Genomic DNA, 19,240 nt, shown 5'->3' on the forward strand with positions numbered 1-19,240 from the left:
AAAATACCTGGAGACTTCAATACCCACTTTCAATAATGAATATGAAAAGAAGATTGATTAAAAAAAAAAAAGACTTTGGACTGGACGTGGTGGCTCGCGCCTGTAATCCCAGCACTTTGGGAGGCCAAGGCAGGCAGATCACTGGAGGCCAGGAGTTGGAGACCAGTCTGGCCAACATGGCAAAACTCTGTTTCTACTGAAAATACAAAAATTAGCTGAGCATGTGGTGGCACACACCTGTAATCCCAGCTACCTGGGAGGCTAAGGCAAGGGAAATAGATAGAACCTGGGAGGTGGAGGTTGCAGTAAGCCTAGATTGCACACCGCACTCCTGCCTGGGCGACCCAGTGACACTCTGTCTCAAAAAAAAAAAAAAAAAAAAAAGAAGACTTTAACAACATTGCAACATTGTAAACCAATTAGACCTGACAGACACCTATAGAACACTCTACTCAAGGAGGCAGAATACACATCTCAAATGTACATAGAATGTTCTCTGCAATGAATCATATGTTAGGCCACAAAACAATAAATGTAAAAGGACTGAAATAATAAAAAATATCGTCTCCAAACACAGTGGGATGAAATTAGGGATAATAACACAAGAAAATTTGAAAAGATTCACAAGTAAGCAGTAGACAACATACTTTTAAATAATAAATGTGTCAAAAAAATCACAATAGAAATTTAAAAATACTTTGAGAAAAATGAAAACAAAAATATAACATACTAAAACTATGAGCTGCAATAAAAACAATTATCAGAGGAAATTTTATACACAAAATGCCTCTATTAAAAAAGAAGAAAAATTGGCCAGGCATGGTGGCTCAGGCCTGTAATCCCAGTACTTTGGGAGGCCGACACGGGTGGATCACGAGGTCAGGAGTTAGATACCAGTCTGGTCAACATGGAGTAACCCTGTCTCTACTGAAAACACAATAGCTGGGTGTGGTGGTGGGGCCTGTAATCCCAGGTACTCCGGAGGCTGAGGCAGGAGAATTGCTTGAACCCGCGAGGCGGAAGTTGCAGTGAGCCAAGATCACCCCACTGCACTCCAGCCTGGGCGACAAGAGTGGAAATTCCGTCAAAAAAAAAAAGAAGAAGAAGAAATAGAATTGAAGAATTGATGGGTGCAGCCAACCACCATGGCACGTGTATACCTATGCAACAAACCTGCACGTTTCACACATGTATCCCAGAACTTAAAGTATAACTATATGTGTGTGTGTGTGTATATATATATATATATATACTTTAAAGGCCAAGTGCTGTTGCTCACGCCTGTAATCCAGCACTTTGGGAGGCAGAGGCAGAGGCAGGTGGGGTGGATCATGAGGTCAGGAGTTCGAGACCAGCCCGGCCAAAGTGGTGAAGCCCCATCTCTACTAAAAAATACAAAAATTGGCCTGGCACGGTGGCTCATGCCTGTAATTCCAGCACTTTGGGAGGCCGAGGAGGGCAGATCACGAGGTCAGGAGACCGAGACCATCCTGGCTAACACGGTGAAACCCGTCTCTACTAAAAAAATACAAAAAACTAGCCGGGCGTGGCGGCGGGCACCTGTAGTCCCAGCTGCTCGGGAGGCTGAGGCAGGAGAATGGCGTGAACCCGGGAGACGGAACTTGCAGTGAGCCCAGATCCCGCCACTGCACTTCAGCCTGGGCGACTGAGCCAGACTCTGTCTCAAAAAAAAAAAAAAAAAAAAAAAAAATCACTGGGGAAAGAATAGTCTTTTCAATAAATGATGCTGGGACAACTGAATAGCCACATGCAAAAGAATGAATTTGGACTTCCACCTGATACCGTATATAAAAATTAACTCAAAATAAATCATAGACACAAATGTAAGGGCTAAAACTATAAAACTCTCAGAAGAAAGCTTAGGCATAAACCATTGTTCTCTCAATTATGCAATGGTTTCTTAGATAGGACACCAAAAGCACAAACGACAAGAGAAAAACAGATACTTTGAACTTAATTGAAATTAAAGCCTTTTGTGCTCCTAAGGATATCATTAACAAAGTGAAAAGAACATCTACAGAATGGGAGCAAATACTACAAATTATAGATATGATAGGAGAGTTGTATCCAAAATATATAAGCGGGGTGGGGCATGGTGGCTCACGCCTGTAATCCCAGCACTTTGGGAGGCTGAGGCGGGCTGATCACCGGGTCAGGAAATCGAGACCATCCTGACTAACATGGTGAAAACCCGTCTCTACTAAAAACACAAAAAATTAGCCGGGCGTGGTGGTGGACGCCTGTAGTCCCAGCTACTCGGGAGGCTGAGGCAAGAGAATGGCGTGAACCCGGGAGGCGGAGCTTGCAGTGAGCCGAGATCGCCCCACTGCACTCCAGCCTGGGGCGACAGAGCGAGGCTCCATTTCAAAATAAATAAATAAATAAATAAATAGATAAAAAGACAACCCAACAGAAGATGTCCAAAGGATTTGAATAGATAACTTTCTAAAGAAGATATACAACTGGCCAAGAAGCACATGAAAAGATATTGAACATATTAGTGATTAGGGAAATGCAAATCAAAGCCACAGTGAGATACAACTTCATTCCCACTATGATGGCTGTATTAAAAAAGACAATAACAAGTACTGGCAAACGTGGAGGAGGAGTGTTGGCAGAGTAATCAGACACTGTCAAATAAGACTTTCTGTGATGATGAAAATTTTCTGTACATCTGTATTGCATTGCCAATAGGGTGACTGCTAACCATATGAATACTGCCTGAAATGAGCACATGAAAGTTGAAGTATAAATAGAAGTTTTAATTTTATTTAATTTCAATTAAAATAATTGCGTGTGGGCTGGGCACAGTGGCTCTTGCCTGTAACCCCAGGACTTTGGGAGGCCAAGGCAGGTGGATCACCTGAGGTTGGGAGTTCGAGACCAGCCTGACCAACATGGTGAAACTCTTTCTCTACTAAAAATACAAAAATATGTCAGGTGTGGTGGCACCTGTAATCCCAGCTACTTGGGAGGCTGAGGCGGGAGAATTGCTTGAACCTGGGAGGCAGAGGTTGCAGTGAGCTGAGATCGCACCACTGCCCTCTAGCCTGGGCTACAGAGGGAGACCCTGTCTCAAAAAAAAAAAGAAAATAATAATAATAATAAATAATAAAATAAAATAGTTGCATGTGATTGGTAATCACCATATTAGCACAATATTTTGGATCATTATAATATACAGCTTCCCCAGAGGAATAATAACCCTTTCTCTCTCATATGTAGTAAGGTAAAAACTTACAAACTATATATCAGATACAAAAAAAAGTTGTATTATTTATAACTCATCTTGTTCTCAAGCCCCAGTTCAAGTGAAAGTGCAAGAAAAATCTTTGTATTGCCAGGGAAAAGCAAATCAGCCTTCTTCTGTTTAAGCACAGTCTCTTTCAGTTCATACCAGTTCCTTTTGTTAGATAATCAACCTATTCCTAGACTTCTACCAGGTTGCCTTTCTACCTTGAAATTGCTTCCCCCTCTCAATTCTCCTTAAATGGCATTGGTTGAGGGGAACTTCATGCTTCATCAAAGCGGGGGCTGGGCACTGTGGCTTATGTCTGCAATCCTCGCAGTTTGGGAGGCTGAGGTGGGAGGATCCTTTGAGTCTAGGAGTTCAAGACCAGTCTAGCCAACATGGCAAGACCTTGTCCCTACAAAAAGAAAAAAATTTTTTTGAGATGGAGTCTCACTCTGTTGCCCAGGCTGAAGTGCAGTGGTGCGATCTCAGCTCACTGCAACCTCTGCCTCCTGGGTTCAAATGATTCTCCTGCCTCAGCCTCCCTAGTAGCTGGGATTATAGGCCTGCACTACCATGCCCAGCTAATTTTTATATTTTTAGTAGAGACAGGGTTTCACCATGTTGTCCAGGCTGGTCTCAAACTCCTGATCTCAGGTGATCCACCCGCCTTGGCCTCCCAAAGTGCTGGAATTACAAGCCTGAGCCACCGCGCCTGGCCTACAAAATTTTTTTTTCAGAAATTAGCTGGGTATGGTAGCTCGCGCCTGTAATCCCAGCTACTTGGGAGGCTCAGGCAAAAGGATCACTTGAGCCCAGGAATTTGAGGCTACAGTGAGCTATGACGGTGCTACTGCACTCCAGCCTAGGCAAGAGAGTGAGACCCTGTCTCAAGAAAAAAAAAAGAAAGAAAAAGGCAGGTATGGAGAAAAGACAGTGCAATGTGGCTTGGCTGCTCTGGCCTGGGCATCCGTGCTGGAGATCATGGATGCGTAGCTTGTCCCTCATGATTGCTTTAAGCACTCTCTCAACATCAGCTGCTAAATTCTAAGGTTCCTTTTCCCACCCTGGTCGCCAGTTGTAAGGTCCCTGTAGCATGCAGCTTTTATATTCTGACCCCAGCTCTTCTTTAGAATTTCAGTTTTCTTAGCATTTCCATATGCCCTACGGAGCCTTGTGTGAACTTTTGATTTTTTACAGAGATCTGCAGTTATTAAAGAATGCAGGCACCATCTTGGGCCCATTTGCCTAGAAACCTCCTCAACCATTTCGAAATTAGCACTTGGATGCAGTCATGTGTCTCTCGCCTTTACTGAATGGAGAATGTTTTCAAAGGGGTTTTTGATTTCTTGGATTATGCACTGAGAAGTCAGGAGAAAGAACCCCTAGACTGAGTCCCAAAAACTTATTTGGATGTTTCTTCCCAGAGTATGAACCTAAATCTTTTTTCCCCCTTTCTTTCTTTTCTTTTTTTTTTTTTTTGAGATGGGGTCTTGTTCTGTCGCCCAGGCTGGAACGCAGTGGTGCAATCTCTGCTCACCGCAACCTCTGCCTCCTGGGTTCTACGGATTCTCCTGCCTGAGCCTCTCAAGTAGCTGGGACTACAGGCGCTCACCACCATGTCCACTTAATTTTTGTAATTTTAGTAGAGACAGGGTTTCACCACTTTGGCTATGGTGGTCTCGAACTCCTGACCTCAGATGATCCACCCGCCTCGGCCTCAGAAAGTGCTGGGATTACAGGCGTGAGCCCCCACGCCCGGCCTTTTCCCCCTTTCTTGCTTTTCTTTCCCCTCCTTCCCTGAGTCTTGGGCTTTCTAATTCCTTTTCATGACTTGGATCTTCTCTATACACGGCTTTATAATAAAACTCAGTTTCCTAACATCTAAGCCTTGCTTTTGATATATGAAAGGATGCTTTTAAAATTCTGAAATCCTTTTCTTATAATGAAGTCTGACTTGCCAGGCCATTTTCTCATGACTGGTTTTAAGATCCTAGTTTGCTTTGAAAAAAAAATCTGAAAATTGACTTTTTCATTCTCTTTTCCATTTGTGACCTAACAATCCACATTCTCTCCAGAGCAAATGATTGCCTCAGAATTTAAAAAAAAAAAAAAAAAGGATTAAAAATCTCATTCCATCACTAGGAAAAGAAAAACATATTAATATATTTTTAAAACCATTACTAAAGCTACTTCCTGAAAGCTGGTGAAGCACTCTTGCGCTAATTTTAAAAAGGGAACCTCTTCCTCAGAGTGAATGCAGCCCACACCAGAGCTTTCAGCTTGGGGCACCAAGCTCAGATCCTACTTAATCCTCAGCCAAGTGTGCTGTGTATGAGTAACCCGCATAACCACACATGGTAGTCCTGGATAGCGCCCAGGTAACACGTATATGTATTGCACAATTTTCCTCAGTAGACACCTGACACTGTTGTTTTCTTGATTATCTACTCTCTTCGGAAACTTCCCACGCCAACCTCAGGGTGGTTCAAATAGTTTCGCTGCTGCTGTTTGAACATGCCCCTACTGCCAAAGGTGATAAGTGGAAAGAAGATGAAATTCAAGCTGATGGTTGGGCATGGTGGCTCACGCCTGTAATCCCAGAAATTTGGGAGGCGGAGGCAAGAGGATCACTTGAGCCCAGGAGTTGAAGACCAGCCTGGGCAACAGGGCAAGACCTCATTTCTTAACAACAACAACAACAAAATCAGGCATGGCGGTGTGAGCCTGTAGTCCCAGCTACTTAGAAGGCTGAGATGGGAGGTTGAGGCTGCAGTAAGCCACAGTGAGCTGTGACCACGCCACTGCACTCCAGCATAAGCAGCAGAGAGACAACCTGTCTCAAAAGAAAAAGAGGAGGAAGAAGAAAAAGAAGGAGGAAGAGGAGGATGGACACCCGTGGCTCATGCCTTTATCCCAGCACTTTGGGAGGCCAAGGTGGGCGAATCACAAGGTCAGGAGTTCCAGATCAGTCTGACCAACTGAGTGAAACCCCATCCCTACTAAAAATACAAAAATGAGCTGGGCATGGTGGCACATGCCTGTAGTCCCAGCTACCTGGGAGGCTGAGGCAGGAGAATCACTTGAACCCAGGAGGCGGAGGTTGTGTTGTGCTGAGATAGGGCCACTGCACTCCAGCCTGGGCAACAGAGTGAGGGTCTGTCTCAAAAAAATAAATAAAATACAAATAAATTTAAAAAAGAAATTTAACTTGGAATAATGAGATTTTCTTTTTGCGAGATATGGGTTTGGAATGGAAGGATTTCAATCTCAGATTGGGCTTCTGGAATGCAGTAGAAGGGAAAACTTGGGATTTGCATTTACCATGCTCTCCACCATTTAGAAAGGGCAGCGAAAAAATCTTTTCGCAAAGAAACAAGACATTTATTGAGAATGCTGCCTGGGTTCCTGCTGTTCTTCCAAATGATTCATTCCAGTACTTTCTTTCTTTCTTTTTTTTTTTTTGAGACGGAGTCTCGCTCTGTAGCCCAACCTAGAGTGCAGTGGCGCCATCTCAGCTCATTGCAAGCTCCGCCTCCCGGGTTCACGCCATTCTCCTACCTCAGCCTCCTGAGTAGCTAGGACTGCAGGCGCCCACCACTATGCCCGGCTAATTTTTTGTATGTTTTAGTAGAGACGGGTTTCACTGTGTTATCCAGGATGGTCTCGGTCTCCTGACCTCGTGATACGCTGGCCCCGGCCTCCCAGAGTGCTGGGATTACAGGCGTGAGCCACGGCGCCCGGCCCATTCTAGTACTTTCTTAGGACTGATTACTGATTGCATTTCTATTTCTGAGTTCTTTATGCCTGAATTTTTATAATAAAATCTTTTTTTCTCCCACCCTCAACTGATGATAGCTTGAGTTGTTTTCTGTAACTTCCAACGAAAGAAATACTAACTTTATGTGGATTGTCATTTGTCTCTAGAACTGTTTTTCAGAGACTAGGTCTCACAGTGTTGCCCAGGCTGGAGTGCAGCGATATTCACAAGTCCAGTCATTTCACACAACAGCCCCAACTCCTGGGCTCAGGTTCAGTCTCCCGAGCTCTTGGCTCCTGGGCTCTTGGCTCAGTCTCCCGAGTAGCTGGGACCACATCGAACTTTTATTTTCCCCCCACATCAGATGGGTAACATGCCAACATTCTAACAAGGTTTGATGGAGGCACATCTTACACATAGTGTGAAAACCCAATCATCATGAACTATGAAAGAGTCAGAACTTTTAAATGTGTTTTTTTTAGTTGTATCAGAGTTCAGTCAGGAAACAAAAATTACTATAGCTATTTCAAGCAGTAAGGGATTTATAAAACCGTTGGAAGAGTTTGATACTCGAAGTTCAGGGAAGACCATCAATAGCTCCCAGCTCACCACTAGGCTCAGAGAATGAGGTACTTGTTATACCTGGCCAGCTTAACTGCTCCAGAAACTGCTCTGTTACAAATGCTTACAATATCTTACTGAAGTTGAAAAGGGAGGTGGAGAAGGAGATGTTGGAGGAGATGTTGGTTCAGTAGCTTCCAAAATTAACAAGAGATTTACTCATCTAATAACCATACTGGCCAGGCACGGTGGCTTATGCCTGTAATCCCAGTGCTTTCGGAGGTTGAGGTGGGCGGATCACAAGGTCAGGAGTTTGAAACCAACCTGGCCAACATGGTGAAACCTGTCTCTGCCAAAAATACAAAAAATTAGCTGGGTGTGGTGGCAGGCACCTGTAATCCCAGCTACTTGGGCAACTGAGGCAGGAGAATTGCTTGAACTCAGGAGGCAGAGTTTGCAGTGAGCCAAGACCATGCCACTGCACTCCAGCCTGGACAACAGAGCAAGACTCCATCTCAAAAAAAAAAAAAAAAAATACCATGGCTGGGCATGGTCACTCATGCCTGTAATCCCAGGACTTTGGGAGGCTGAGGTGGTTGGATCACTTGAGGTTAGGAGTTTGAGACCAGCCTGGCCAACATAGTGAAACCCCGTCTCTACCAAAAAATACAAACATTAGCTGGGTGTGGTGGCACGTGACTGGATTCCCAGCTACTCGGGAGGCTGAGGCATGAGATTCACTTGAACTCGGGAGGTGGAGATTGCAGTGAGCCAAGATCATGCCAAATTCACATGTGGAAGTCCTAACCCCCAGTACCTTTAAAGATAGTACTAAGATAAGATCTTTAGGGTGGGGCCCTGATTCAGTATAAATGTTGTCCTTATAAGAAGAGGAAGAGACATCAGGGATGTGGGTGCAGGTGAGGGCGCAGTAAGAAGGCGACTATCTACAAGCGAAGAAGAGAGACTTCAGGGAAACCAACCCCACACACTTCTTGATCTTAGGCCTCCAGCCTCCAAAACTGTGAGAAATAAATTTCTGTTTTTTAAGCCACCCAGTCTGTGGTATTTTGTTATGGCAGCCCTGGTAGAGTAATATACTCCTCCCTACCCTGTTTTCATGGAGAAGGTGGTCACGTCACATAGTGGTGGTGGTGGTGGGTGCCTGGGGTGGCAGGGGTTGAGGAGGCAGGCGCGTTTAGGGGGAAAACCCTGATTGCCTGACCCCTGGTTTCTTTCCACTAGTTCTCACTGCTACTCTACATTCTGGTCTGTGGACCACTCACTTCCAATGTAATGTTCTAGGATACCATATCGTGAATTAACTTTTCAGAAGTCTGAGATTCTCAGGGTGCGGTGTGCTAGATAATAAGATCAGCAATTATGTACCAAAATAATCCAAATTATGATTTCGCCTGGAACATCTCTTAATTCTTCTGAAGTGAGTCTTTATGATGGCTAGCAATCTGCTATTTCTGAGCGAGATACAGAAATTTCAATTTCTCTTCATGCATATGTGCCGAATTTTCAGTTACACATGGTTTTTCATGACCAAATTGATTAGTCTGAGTAGACATCCATGAAATGAAATGTGCAAGGTCCGATTTACAGTTTTAGCCCTAGGAATACAGCATTAGGTATATACAGCCACTGTTTTTCCTTATTCTGTTGGGATTCTTTGAAAGGCATTTCAGTATAATTTATTTGCACAAAATCCACAGAAAAATACTAACTCAATAAAGAGTATAAAGGTGCATATTACGGGAGAGAAGTTAAACTGAAAAAGTTAGCGTGATGCCCTTAATTTAGTGTCACAGTGTCTACCTGCAATTCTTTTTTTTTTTTTTTTTTTTTTTTGAGATGCAGTCTTGCTTTTGTTGCCCAGGCTGGAGTGCAATGGCATGATCTTAGCTCACTGCAACTTCCGCCTCTGCCTCCTGGTTCAAGCGATTCTCCTGCCTCAGTCTCCTGAGTAGCTGGGATTAAAGGCACCTGGCACCATGCCCGGCTAATTTTTGTATTTTTAATAGAGACAGGGTTTCACCGTGTTGGCCAGGCTAGTCTTGAATTCCTGACCTCAGGTGATCTGCCTGCCTTGGCCTCCCAAAGTGCTGGGATTACAGGTGTGAGCCACTGCACCCAGCCCTATCTGCAATTCTTAATGTTAACTCTTGAACTTTTAGTCACTTATACTTTTCACCATACATCAAAGGCAACAGAAATATGCAGTTTTCCCTTCTTATTATTTGAAGCAAGGAATTGTTTCCCTACTTGCATTTTCTTTGTCCAGCTTCATTGAGATATACTTAAGTTATTTATTTATTTTGAGACAGGATCTTGCTTTGTCACCCAGACTTGAGTGAAGGTTTGCCATCATAGCTCGCTGCAACCTTAGCCTCCTGGGCTCCTCCTGCATTAGCCTTCCGAGTAGCTAGGGAAGCCACCATGCCCAGCTCAGAGGTATAACTTAGTTGCAATAAAAGGCACAGATTTTTTTTTTTTTTTTGAGATGGAGTCTCAGTCTGTAGTCCAGGCTGGAGTGCAGTGGTGTGATCTCGGCTCACTGCAACCTCCGCCTCCCAGGTTCAAGTGATTCTCTTGTCTCAGCCTCCTGAGTAGCTGGGATTATAGGTGTGTGCCACCACGCCCGGCTAATGTTTGTATTTTTTTTTTTTTTTGAGACGGAGTCTCGCTCTGTCACCCAGGCTGGAGTGCAGTGGCCGGATCTCAGCTCACTGCAAGCTCCGCCTCCCGGGTTCACGCCATTCTCCTGCCTCAGCCTCCCGAGTAGCTGGGACTACAGGCGCCCGCCGCCACGCCCGGCTAAGTTTTTGTATTTTTAGTAGAGACGGGGTTTCCCCGTGTTAGCCAGGATGGTCTCGATCTCCTGACCTCGTGATCCGCCCGTCTCGGCCTCCCAAAGTGCTGGGATTACAGGCTTGAGCCACCGCGCCTGGCCAATGTTTGTATTTTTAATAGAGATGGGGTTTCACCATGTTGGCCAGGCTGGTCTTGAACTCATGTCTTCATGTGATCCACCTGTGTTGGCCTCCCAAAGTGCTGGGATTACAGGCGTGAGCCACCACGCCTGGCAAAAGGCACAGATTTAAAGTGTGCAATTCAATGTGATTTGACAAATGTATGTAGTTATGTAACTCCCAGTACAGTGATGATATTGAATATTTCCATTACGTCTAAAAGTTCACTTGCATCCGAGTATTTCCATTACGTCTAAAAGTTCACTTGCATCCGAGTATTTCCATTACGTCTAAAAGTTCACTTGCATCCCTTTGGTGTCACTCCACCACTACTCCAGCCTTTGGCAAAGTCTGATCCGATTTCTATCACTGTAATTTTGCCTTTTCTAAAATTTCATAGAAGAGGAATCATACAGTATGTTATTTATTTATTTATTTATTTATTTATTTATTTATTTATTTATTCGTTTGAGACAAAGTTTTGCTCTTGTTTCCCAGGCTGGAGTGCAATGGCGCAATCTTGGCTCACCACAACCTCTGCCTTGTGGGTTCAAGCAATTCTCCTGCCTCAGCCTCCTGAGTAGGTGGGACTACAGGCGTGTGCCACCACGCACGGCTAATTTTGTACTTTTAGTAGAGACGGGATTTCTCCATGTTGGTCAAGCTGGTTGCGAACTCCCAGTCTCAGGTGATCTGCGCACCTCAGCCTCCCAAAGTGCTGGGATTACTGATGTGAGCCACCGTGCCTGTTTTTTTTTTTTCTTTTGAGATAAGAGTCTCCCTCTGTCACCCAGGCTGGACTGCAGTGGCGTGATCTCAGCTCACTGCAACGTCTGCCTCTTGGGTTCAAGCGATTCTCCTGCCTCAGCTGCCTAGGTACCACGCCCAGCTAATTTTAGTATTTTATGTTTGGTAGAGATGGGGTTTCACCGTGTTGGCCAGGCTGGTCTTGAACTCCTGGCCTCAAGTGGTTCACCCACATTGACCTCCCAAAGTGCTGGGATTACAGGTATAAGCCACTGTGCCCAGTTCGTGCCTGGCTACTTGAAAAAATACATACATTTTGTAGAGACAGCCTGTTGCCCAAGCTGGTCTCAAACTCCTAGGCTCAAGTGATCCTCCTGGCTCAGCCTCCCAAAATGCTGGGATTACAGGTGTAAGCCACTGCGCCTAGCCTTTTGGCTTGTTTTAAAAACTGGTTTGTCATCTTATTACTGAATTGTAAGAGTTGTTTGTATATTAGGGTACAACTCCTTTATCAAGATATTTGTTTTGCAGATATTTTCTCCCAGGTTTTGGTTTGCCTCTTCTTCCTTCTTTCCTCTTCCCCTCCTCCTCCTCCTCCCCACCTCTTTCTTTTCTCCTTCTCCTTCTTCTCCTTCCTCCTCCCCCTCCTCCCCCTCCTCTTCCACCTCTTTCTCCTCCCTTTTCTCCTCCTGCTTTTCCTCCTCACCTTTAAGGCATGAGGGATAAGTTCTTTGAGTGAACTTTACATGAGCCACAAATATTTGTACAAGGTTGCACTATCCACTGGATTTTGGAAATATCACTGTATTAGTCCATTCTAGCACTGCTATAAAGAACTATCTGAGACTGGGTAATTTATAGAAAAAGAGGTTTAATTGGTTGACGGCTCTGCAGGTTGTACCAGAAGCATAGCGGCTTCCGCTTCCAGGAGGCTTCAGGAAGCTTCCGATAATGGCGGGAAGGCAAAGACGAAGAGAAGTGTCTCACGTGGCAGGAGGGGAGCAGGAGGCAGGCGGGGAGGTGTCATATACTCTTATTTTATTTTTTAGACATCATCTTCCTCTGTCAACCAGGCTAGAGTGCAGTGGTGTGATCTTGGCTCACTGCAATCTCTGCCTCCCAGGCTCAAGCAATCCTCCTACCTCAGCTTCCTAAGTAACTGAGTCTACAGGTGCTCACTACCACACCTGGCTAATTTTTCGTGTGTTTTGTAGAGACGGGTTTTTGCCATGTTGCCCACGGTGGTCTGGAACTCAAGCGGAAGTAGTTCATCATGTTCGTCTCCCATTTTGGGAGTCAAGTGAGTCTTCCGCCTTGGTCTCCCAAAGTCTGGGATTACAGGCGTAAGCCACTGCACTGGGCTGCCATAGACTTTTATTTTTTTATTTTTATTTTTTTTTGAGACAGAGCCTCGCTCTGTCGCGCAGGCTGGAGTGCAGTGGCCTGATCTCTGCTCACTGAAAGCTCCGCCTCCTGGGTTCACGCCATTCTCCTGCCTCAGCCTCCTGAGTAGCTGGGACTACAGGCGCCCGCCACCTTGCCCGGCTAAGGTTTTTTTGTATTTTTAGTAGAGACGGGGTTTCACCGTGCTGGCCAGGATGGTGTTGATCTCCCGACCTCGAGATCTGCCCGCCTCGGCCTCCCAAAGTGCTGGGATTACAGGCGTGATGTCATACACTTATAAATGAGCAGATCTCAGGAGAACTCACTGGAGATCACGGGAAGAGTTCCAACAGGATGCTGCCTAATCATTCACGAAAAATCTGACACATGATCCATTCACCCTTACCCCACGTCCCACCTCCAACATTAGGGATTACAATTCAACATGAGATTTGGCCGGGATACAGATCCAAACCATATCAATCAGTAACCTAGGAAACTTGACGGCATTTTCAGTACCCTTAGCTAAATTCCTTAACCTATCTAAGCTTAAATTTCCTTATTTGATAAAGAAGGAAAATAATATTTATATTATCTCTCAGAGTTGTGAGAAGAAATCTGACAGTACTTTTTGTTTGTATTTATCATGATTATTATTATTATTCATTCATAGCTCAACTGCATGGAAAGTACGTTGAAAATAGTAAATCAGTATCACCTCCCTAATCATTTCCCCAATGTTGTTGAAATGTGTCAATATTTGGATATATGCAAACCGAGTGATTTGTACAGTTAAACCTCAAGTAGAGACCAAGATCAATAATACATTAAATTTCAATAACTTGGATTAAGTCATGTTTGGGTTAACGATAAATATCAAAAGATAACTATTATACCTGTTCCAGATAGCATGGAAAGTAATACATTTATTATTGATTTATAGACCACAGAATCCTTGATGGAGAATCTGGTGGCAAGGGGAAGTTAACGCTTTTAGTAGGAAACTGAAGTTTTCCTTTCAGAGGTTGGGGAGGGAAACTAGTTCCCTGGGGCCCTGAATAAGGCCCCAGTAAAGGCAATATTCAATAAATACCTGGTGATGGCAATTTTTAATTTGGTTGAATGATGTTGTTAATCCTATAGTTATTTTGATTCTAAATGACTTTATGGAGATACATGGACATATGGATTTTACAATGATCTTTAGTTTCCTCTTTGGCCTTTGGACAACACTTTTCATAGCTGATTATATCCAAAGCATTTAATGTTCCCGTTGAAGTGAAGAGCTTAAATATAGGGCCTTTTGAGACTATTCCAAAGCAGGTGATAAAAACAAAACAAAAATCCAGAAGCAAAAAACGAAGGGCCAGCGTGGGTGGCTCATAATTGTAATCCTAGCAGTTTGGGAGGCTGAGGCAGAAGGATTGCTTGAGGCCAGGGGTTCGAGACCAGCGAGGGCAACAAAATTGGATCCCTGTCGCTACAAAAATTTAAAAAGCTCAGCCCTGGTGTAGTGACCCTCGCTTGTAGTCCCAGTTACTCCGGAGGCTGAGGCATGAGGATCGCTTGAGTCTAGGAGGTCTAGGCTGCAGAGAGCCGTGATTGCGCTACCGTACTCCAGGCTGGGTAAGAGTGAGATCCTGTTTCAAACAAACAACCCCCACCCCTAAAAAACCGTGCACTTGACTTTAAAAGTGTAGGAAGATTACATGCCAAGGAGAGTCACAGAAAAGAGAAATTAGGACAGGAAAGCCCTACAAGCTATGCATGTTTATTTTATAATCGAGTCTTTAAGGGTATGGAGTTTTCATACTCAACTTGTACCCCCAGTGTCCAGTACACTGCTTAGTAAACAGCTGGCAATCAAGAAATCTTTGCTAAATTTTAAATTAATTGATGGGGGCGGAAGCTCAGAAAGTAAAACCTGACTCGCATTATTTCTAAGAAGGCAGAGGAAGTAAAAATCTAGTTTTCCATATTCTGTCCCTTTTTAATCCTTCTGTGAATGGATGTCCCTGATTCACTGGCATTTCCTAATTAACCAAGTTCTGCCAAGTTTCACATGAAACTTGGGGAACCGATTTCATTCCCCCAGAATCACCCTGTGGCGCCACCTTCCGGAGCTGTGAGGAAACTCCGGACTTCCCCCCAACACCGCCCCCTCCCTCCACCTTCGGTCTCCGCTTTCTGCGCTCTGCCTCGTTGTTTTCGGAGGTGTCTGCGCGCATGCGCTTTGGACGGGCAGCCTAGTCTAAGAGAGACTACAATTCCCAGAAGACAGTGCGAAAGAAAAAAAAAATCCCGCGGCGCGGCGTGGGGGAGGTGGCAGAAATGAAGACTCGCGAGAGAACGAGGTTCAGGCGGCTGCGCGAAGTGGGTGGAGGGAGACCCGAGAGAGTGAGGAAGAACGGGAGGAGGTGCTGTCCCACAATACCAGGCGGGAGGGCGGGTAGTCGGTTTGTATCCGGGCTGTGAGGTGCTCGGAGCCTCGGCGGACCTTGCTGCCTCTGTCTCTTTAACGCTAGAGGAAGCGATGCAGAGGGGTGGAAAATGGCAGAGCTGCAGATGTTACTAGAGGAGGAGATCCCGTCTGGCAAGAGGGCGCTGATCGAGAGTTACCAGAACCTGACTCGGGTGGCGGACTACTGTGAAAACAACTACATACAGGTGAGGCGCGCTGGCGGCCGGCGGGCGCTGGCCGGGTCGAGGACCCGCCGGAGTGACCAGCCCACTGGGCGGGGTGGGGAACTGCCCTGACCTCAGCGGTTGCCACCAGCCCGAGCCCCTACCGCAGTCCCAACCCCAGCCCCAACCGGGGACAGAGCGAGTGGCCGGGCTGAGGGAGTCGGGCTGCGATACAGGAAGTGGCTGTGGTGGTGGAAATCGATGGAAGGGGAGAGAAAATGGGCGAGGGAGCCGGGAGCCCGCCGCAGCCCGGCGCCCCCCTCGCGTCCGCTTTCCTCAGGGCCGGGCCACCGGGGTCGCGCGCCCCCCAGGTAGCCTCCAGTCCACGGAGCTGGCGTCCCGGAGACCCCCCTGCTGCCGCCGCGCCGCCTCTCTGCGCCCGGAGAGGAGGTCCAGGACGGGAGAGGGGAGAGGAGAGGGCAGGGACCAGGCTGAAGCCGCAGAAGGGATAGGACCAGCGGGGTGTGTGTTGTGTGTCGGCGGAGGGTGGGGTGGGGGCGATTATGTCAGTTTCAGCCCCCAGAGGGTGTGTCTTTTATTTATTTATTTATTTATTTAAAAAAAATGTGTCATGAGTCACATTACACCGACCTCCCGGAGGAGAGGAGGAAGCGGGTGTGGGGAGTGAGGGAGGGCGTTTGAGAGAAGTTAATCTTAAAATTCCTTTAATTGAAGGTTTGTGAATCTGCCTGCTTGTCCATTTTCAAGTCGGGTTCCCCCCCCCCCCGCTATCGTTTTCGCTTCCGCCCCACCGTAATGTATTCTAAGAGGTTGTTAGGGCTGCTATCATTAATTATCAAACACGAATTGTTTTTAACTCCTTGGAAAAACGGCTTAAATACTCTCCCTTCTCCCAAAAGTTCTTGAACTGTAGGCTTCATAAGTAACTTATAATAAACTGGTGTCATCGCTGGTTGCTTATTTTCTGAGGTTTCTCTCTTAACAAGCTAAGTAAATGTATAGTATATGAATCCAAGTACAGAAATGAACAGAGGTAGCCTCCGAACTACAACGTAAAAATATCAGTTATTGTAAATTAGAAAACTCTTGGGACTTTGTGACAGATGCTGGTTTGTTCATTTCTTTTTGGATGATTGGAAGTGAATTGTGTGTGGTAGTTTGTTTTGAAGACCTTTAACTGTGTAAACCAACAGTTTGCACTAGAAACAAAGTAGCACAGTCCTTTGTATAAATATAAAGCCACCAGAAATGCTCTTGCTTTTGGTAAGGCAAGGCCAGAACGTGCTTTGAAAGGTTAGGGTTATTGCAATTCAGAACTAAATTATTTATAGAAATGCCTCCCATGTGATTATAATTTTTAAGAACCAATGTTTGTGTGTTGGCAAATGCTTTCCCTCTTTATTTTTAGAGGGAGATGCTGTTTTCAGAATGTTTTGAATATTTCTCAATTTTGATGTCAGTAACATTGTATCTTCAGTAGCACTACTCGGAATTTATCTTCACAATTTTTTTGTCAAGTTTTTACTTTAGGAATTCTTCGGATAAGTAAACTTGTTGAATACCTGTCACATCTACTGTATCACTTTGTTTATGCAAACTTTATATTTAGCCCTTCGAAACTTAAAAATCGAGTAGAAAAGTGGGTATAGTTTGCAAATATAAAAGTGATCTTGTAGTTTATCGATATTAAAAATAGGCAACTTTTATTCAACTTAACATGAAAAGCCTTGAAATTGAGGAGAACCTTAATTTGCTGAAAGTTTTAAAGATTTTTGAAAGCCAAAAGGAGAGCACAGTAAGTTAAATTGCTCCCTTTCCAGAAAAGTTACGTCTTCTCTGTAGAAGTCAGTAGATAAGTACTTCATACAGGGTGGCTCCTTTTTTTGCGTGTTGGGAAATCTGACGAGTATATAGTGTGGTAACTATGTGTTGGCAACTCTTGGTAACTGTAAACGTGTTTTAACCTGTGTACTATTTCTTTTTCAGGTAGTTGTATGCTGTAATGCTTTTTTTTACCCCTCTCTGACCCCTTTCCTTTACTCCTCTTGCTACGATCATGTAACTTTGAAGCACTTTAAAACTTCTTTGCTAATATCTCTAATTAAGTCATGTTATTTCTCATACAGTCTCTCACTTTATAAAATGTTAGTGCCATGGTGCAGGCCCCGTTTTTTTATTTTCTTTTTTTGCGGGGGCGGGGTGGGGTATAATTCTAAATCTGACACCAGTGACGTGTTTTGTTTATACTGGGGAGGGGGAGGGGAAAAAAAAGAATTCACACAAAGCAATGATGATCTAAATACCTTAGTAGCGTTTATTCATTGGGCTGCATGACCCAGGCCACTAGTTGCCTCCCTAAGGGACTCAGACAGGGTCAGACTCAGAAGGTGATGTGGAAGTTGATGTGGTAGGTGGTGCTGATGACTTTGGTGCTAAGAATGGGGAATGAATAATATTAGAAATATCCATTAGGGTATCTGTTGAGGTCTTTCTATATCCTTCCTGGGACCTGATTGGGTTATTTATAACTAATACTCTTCATAAATATACCTCTTCTCAGTGAAAGTATGCAGTTCACATGTGCTTTGAGAATTTTTAAATAAGGTGAGCTAAGTTATTGCTTGGGTGATTTTTGTTCTGAGATTCACTTTTCATTTCATTTTTCTACAGTTTGAAAGTGCAGCCCAGTTTAACTAAGGTGTGTAGCTGAGAAACTCTTTTGGCTGTGGTGCATTTAAGTTCTTGGGGCAGTTTATTAGTTCTTTCGTTCTGTTGACTTTATTAGATTGTATTATTAATAGCAAAACATCTGAAAAGATTCTACGTTAAAATGGACAGTTTTTTTCTTTCTTTTCTTGTTTTTTTTTTTTTTTTTTTTTTTTTTGAGACAGAAACTTGCTCTGTCACCCAGGCTGGAGTGCATTGGTGTGTGAACACCACTCACTGCAGCCTCCACCTCCTGGGCTCAAGCAATCCTTAGCCTCCCATGTAGCCTCCCACCTTAGCCTCCCATGTAGCTGAGACCACACGTGTGTGCAAGGACAGGGTTTTGAAAGTTGCCATGGGGTAAATAATATTAAAAATAGAAAGCGTTCCTTTTTTTTTTTTTCTTTTCTTGTTTTTGAGACAGGGTCTTGCTCTGTTGCTCAGGCTGGAGTGCAGTGATGCCATCATGGCTTACTGCAGCCTCAACCTCCTAGGCTCTGGAGATCCTCCCACCTCAGCCCCCACAGGTAGCTGGGATTACAGGTGCGCACCACCGCTCTCAGCTAATTTCTGTATTTTTTTTGTAGAGACGAGGTTTTGCCATGTTGCCTAGGCTGGTCTCAAACTCCTGGGCTCAAGCGATCTGCCTGCTTTGGCCTCCCAGTATGCCAGTATTACAGACATAAGCCACTGCACTTTGTCAGAAGGTGTTTTTTCGTTTTTTTTTTTTTTTGAGATTGAGTCTTGCTCTATCACCCGGGCTGGAGTGCAATGGCATAATCTCAGCTCACTGAAACCTCAGCCTCCTGGGTTCAAGCGATTCTCCTGCCTCAGACTCTCAAGTAGCTGGGATTACAGATGCCCACTACCACCCTTGGCTAATTTTTTGTGTTCTTAGGAGAGGCAGGGTTTCGTCATGTTGGCCAGGCTGGTCTCAAACTACTGACCTCAGGTAATCTGCCCTCCTCGGCCTCCCAAAGTGTTGGGATTACAGGTGTGAGCCATCATGCCTGGCTGAAAGTGTTTTTGTATAGTATTTATGTAGACATACAGAGGAGACTTTTCCATCTTTGTTTAATACGACCAGATAGAATTTTTCATGCCAAGGACAGTGCTTAACTTGAACACACATGTTTAGCCAGTTCTCTGTGCTCTACCTTAGAGTTAGTTCATACTGCCTTTGTTATGGGAACTATTTTGGGAAAT

The 19,240-nt window shown here is 44.7% G+C and overlaps 1 protein-coding gene and 1 pseudogene across 19 annotated transcripts in view; one reads left to right on the plus strand and one right to left on the minus strand.

Moving 5' to 3' along the window:
• Nucleotides 1-7,371: 7,371 nt before the first annotated feature.
• LOC112632306 lies at nt 7,372-7,468 on the minus strand (annotated as a pseudogene).
• Nucleotides 7,469-15,009: 7,541 nt separating this feature from the next.
• ABI1 (abl interactor 1) overlaps nt 15,010-19,240 on the plus strand; it is a 118,626-nt gene continuing 114,395 nt past the window's right edge. For all 19 annotated transcript variants that reach the window (XM_025395434.1, XM_025395432.1, XM_025395437.1 and 16 more), the window contains exon 1: nt 15,010-15,349. In XM_025395434.1, the coding sequence (XP_025251219.1) occupies nt 15,233-15,349 (117 nt within the window). In that variant the 5' untranslated portion in view covers nt 15,010-15,232. The remainder of the gene's footprint in view (nt 15,350-19,240) is intronic.

Source organism: Theropithecus gelada, chromosome 9 (genome assembly GCF_003255815.1).
Source record: "Theropithecus gelada isolate Dixy chromosome 9, Tgel_1.0, whole genome shotgun sequence".
Lineage (NCBI taxonomy): Eukaryota > Metazoa > Chordata > Mammalia > Primates > Cercopithecidae > Theropithecus > Theropithecus gelada.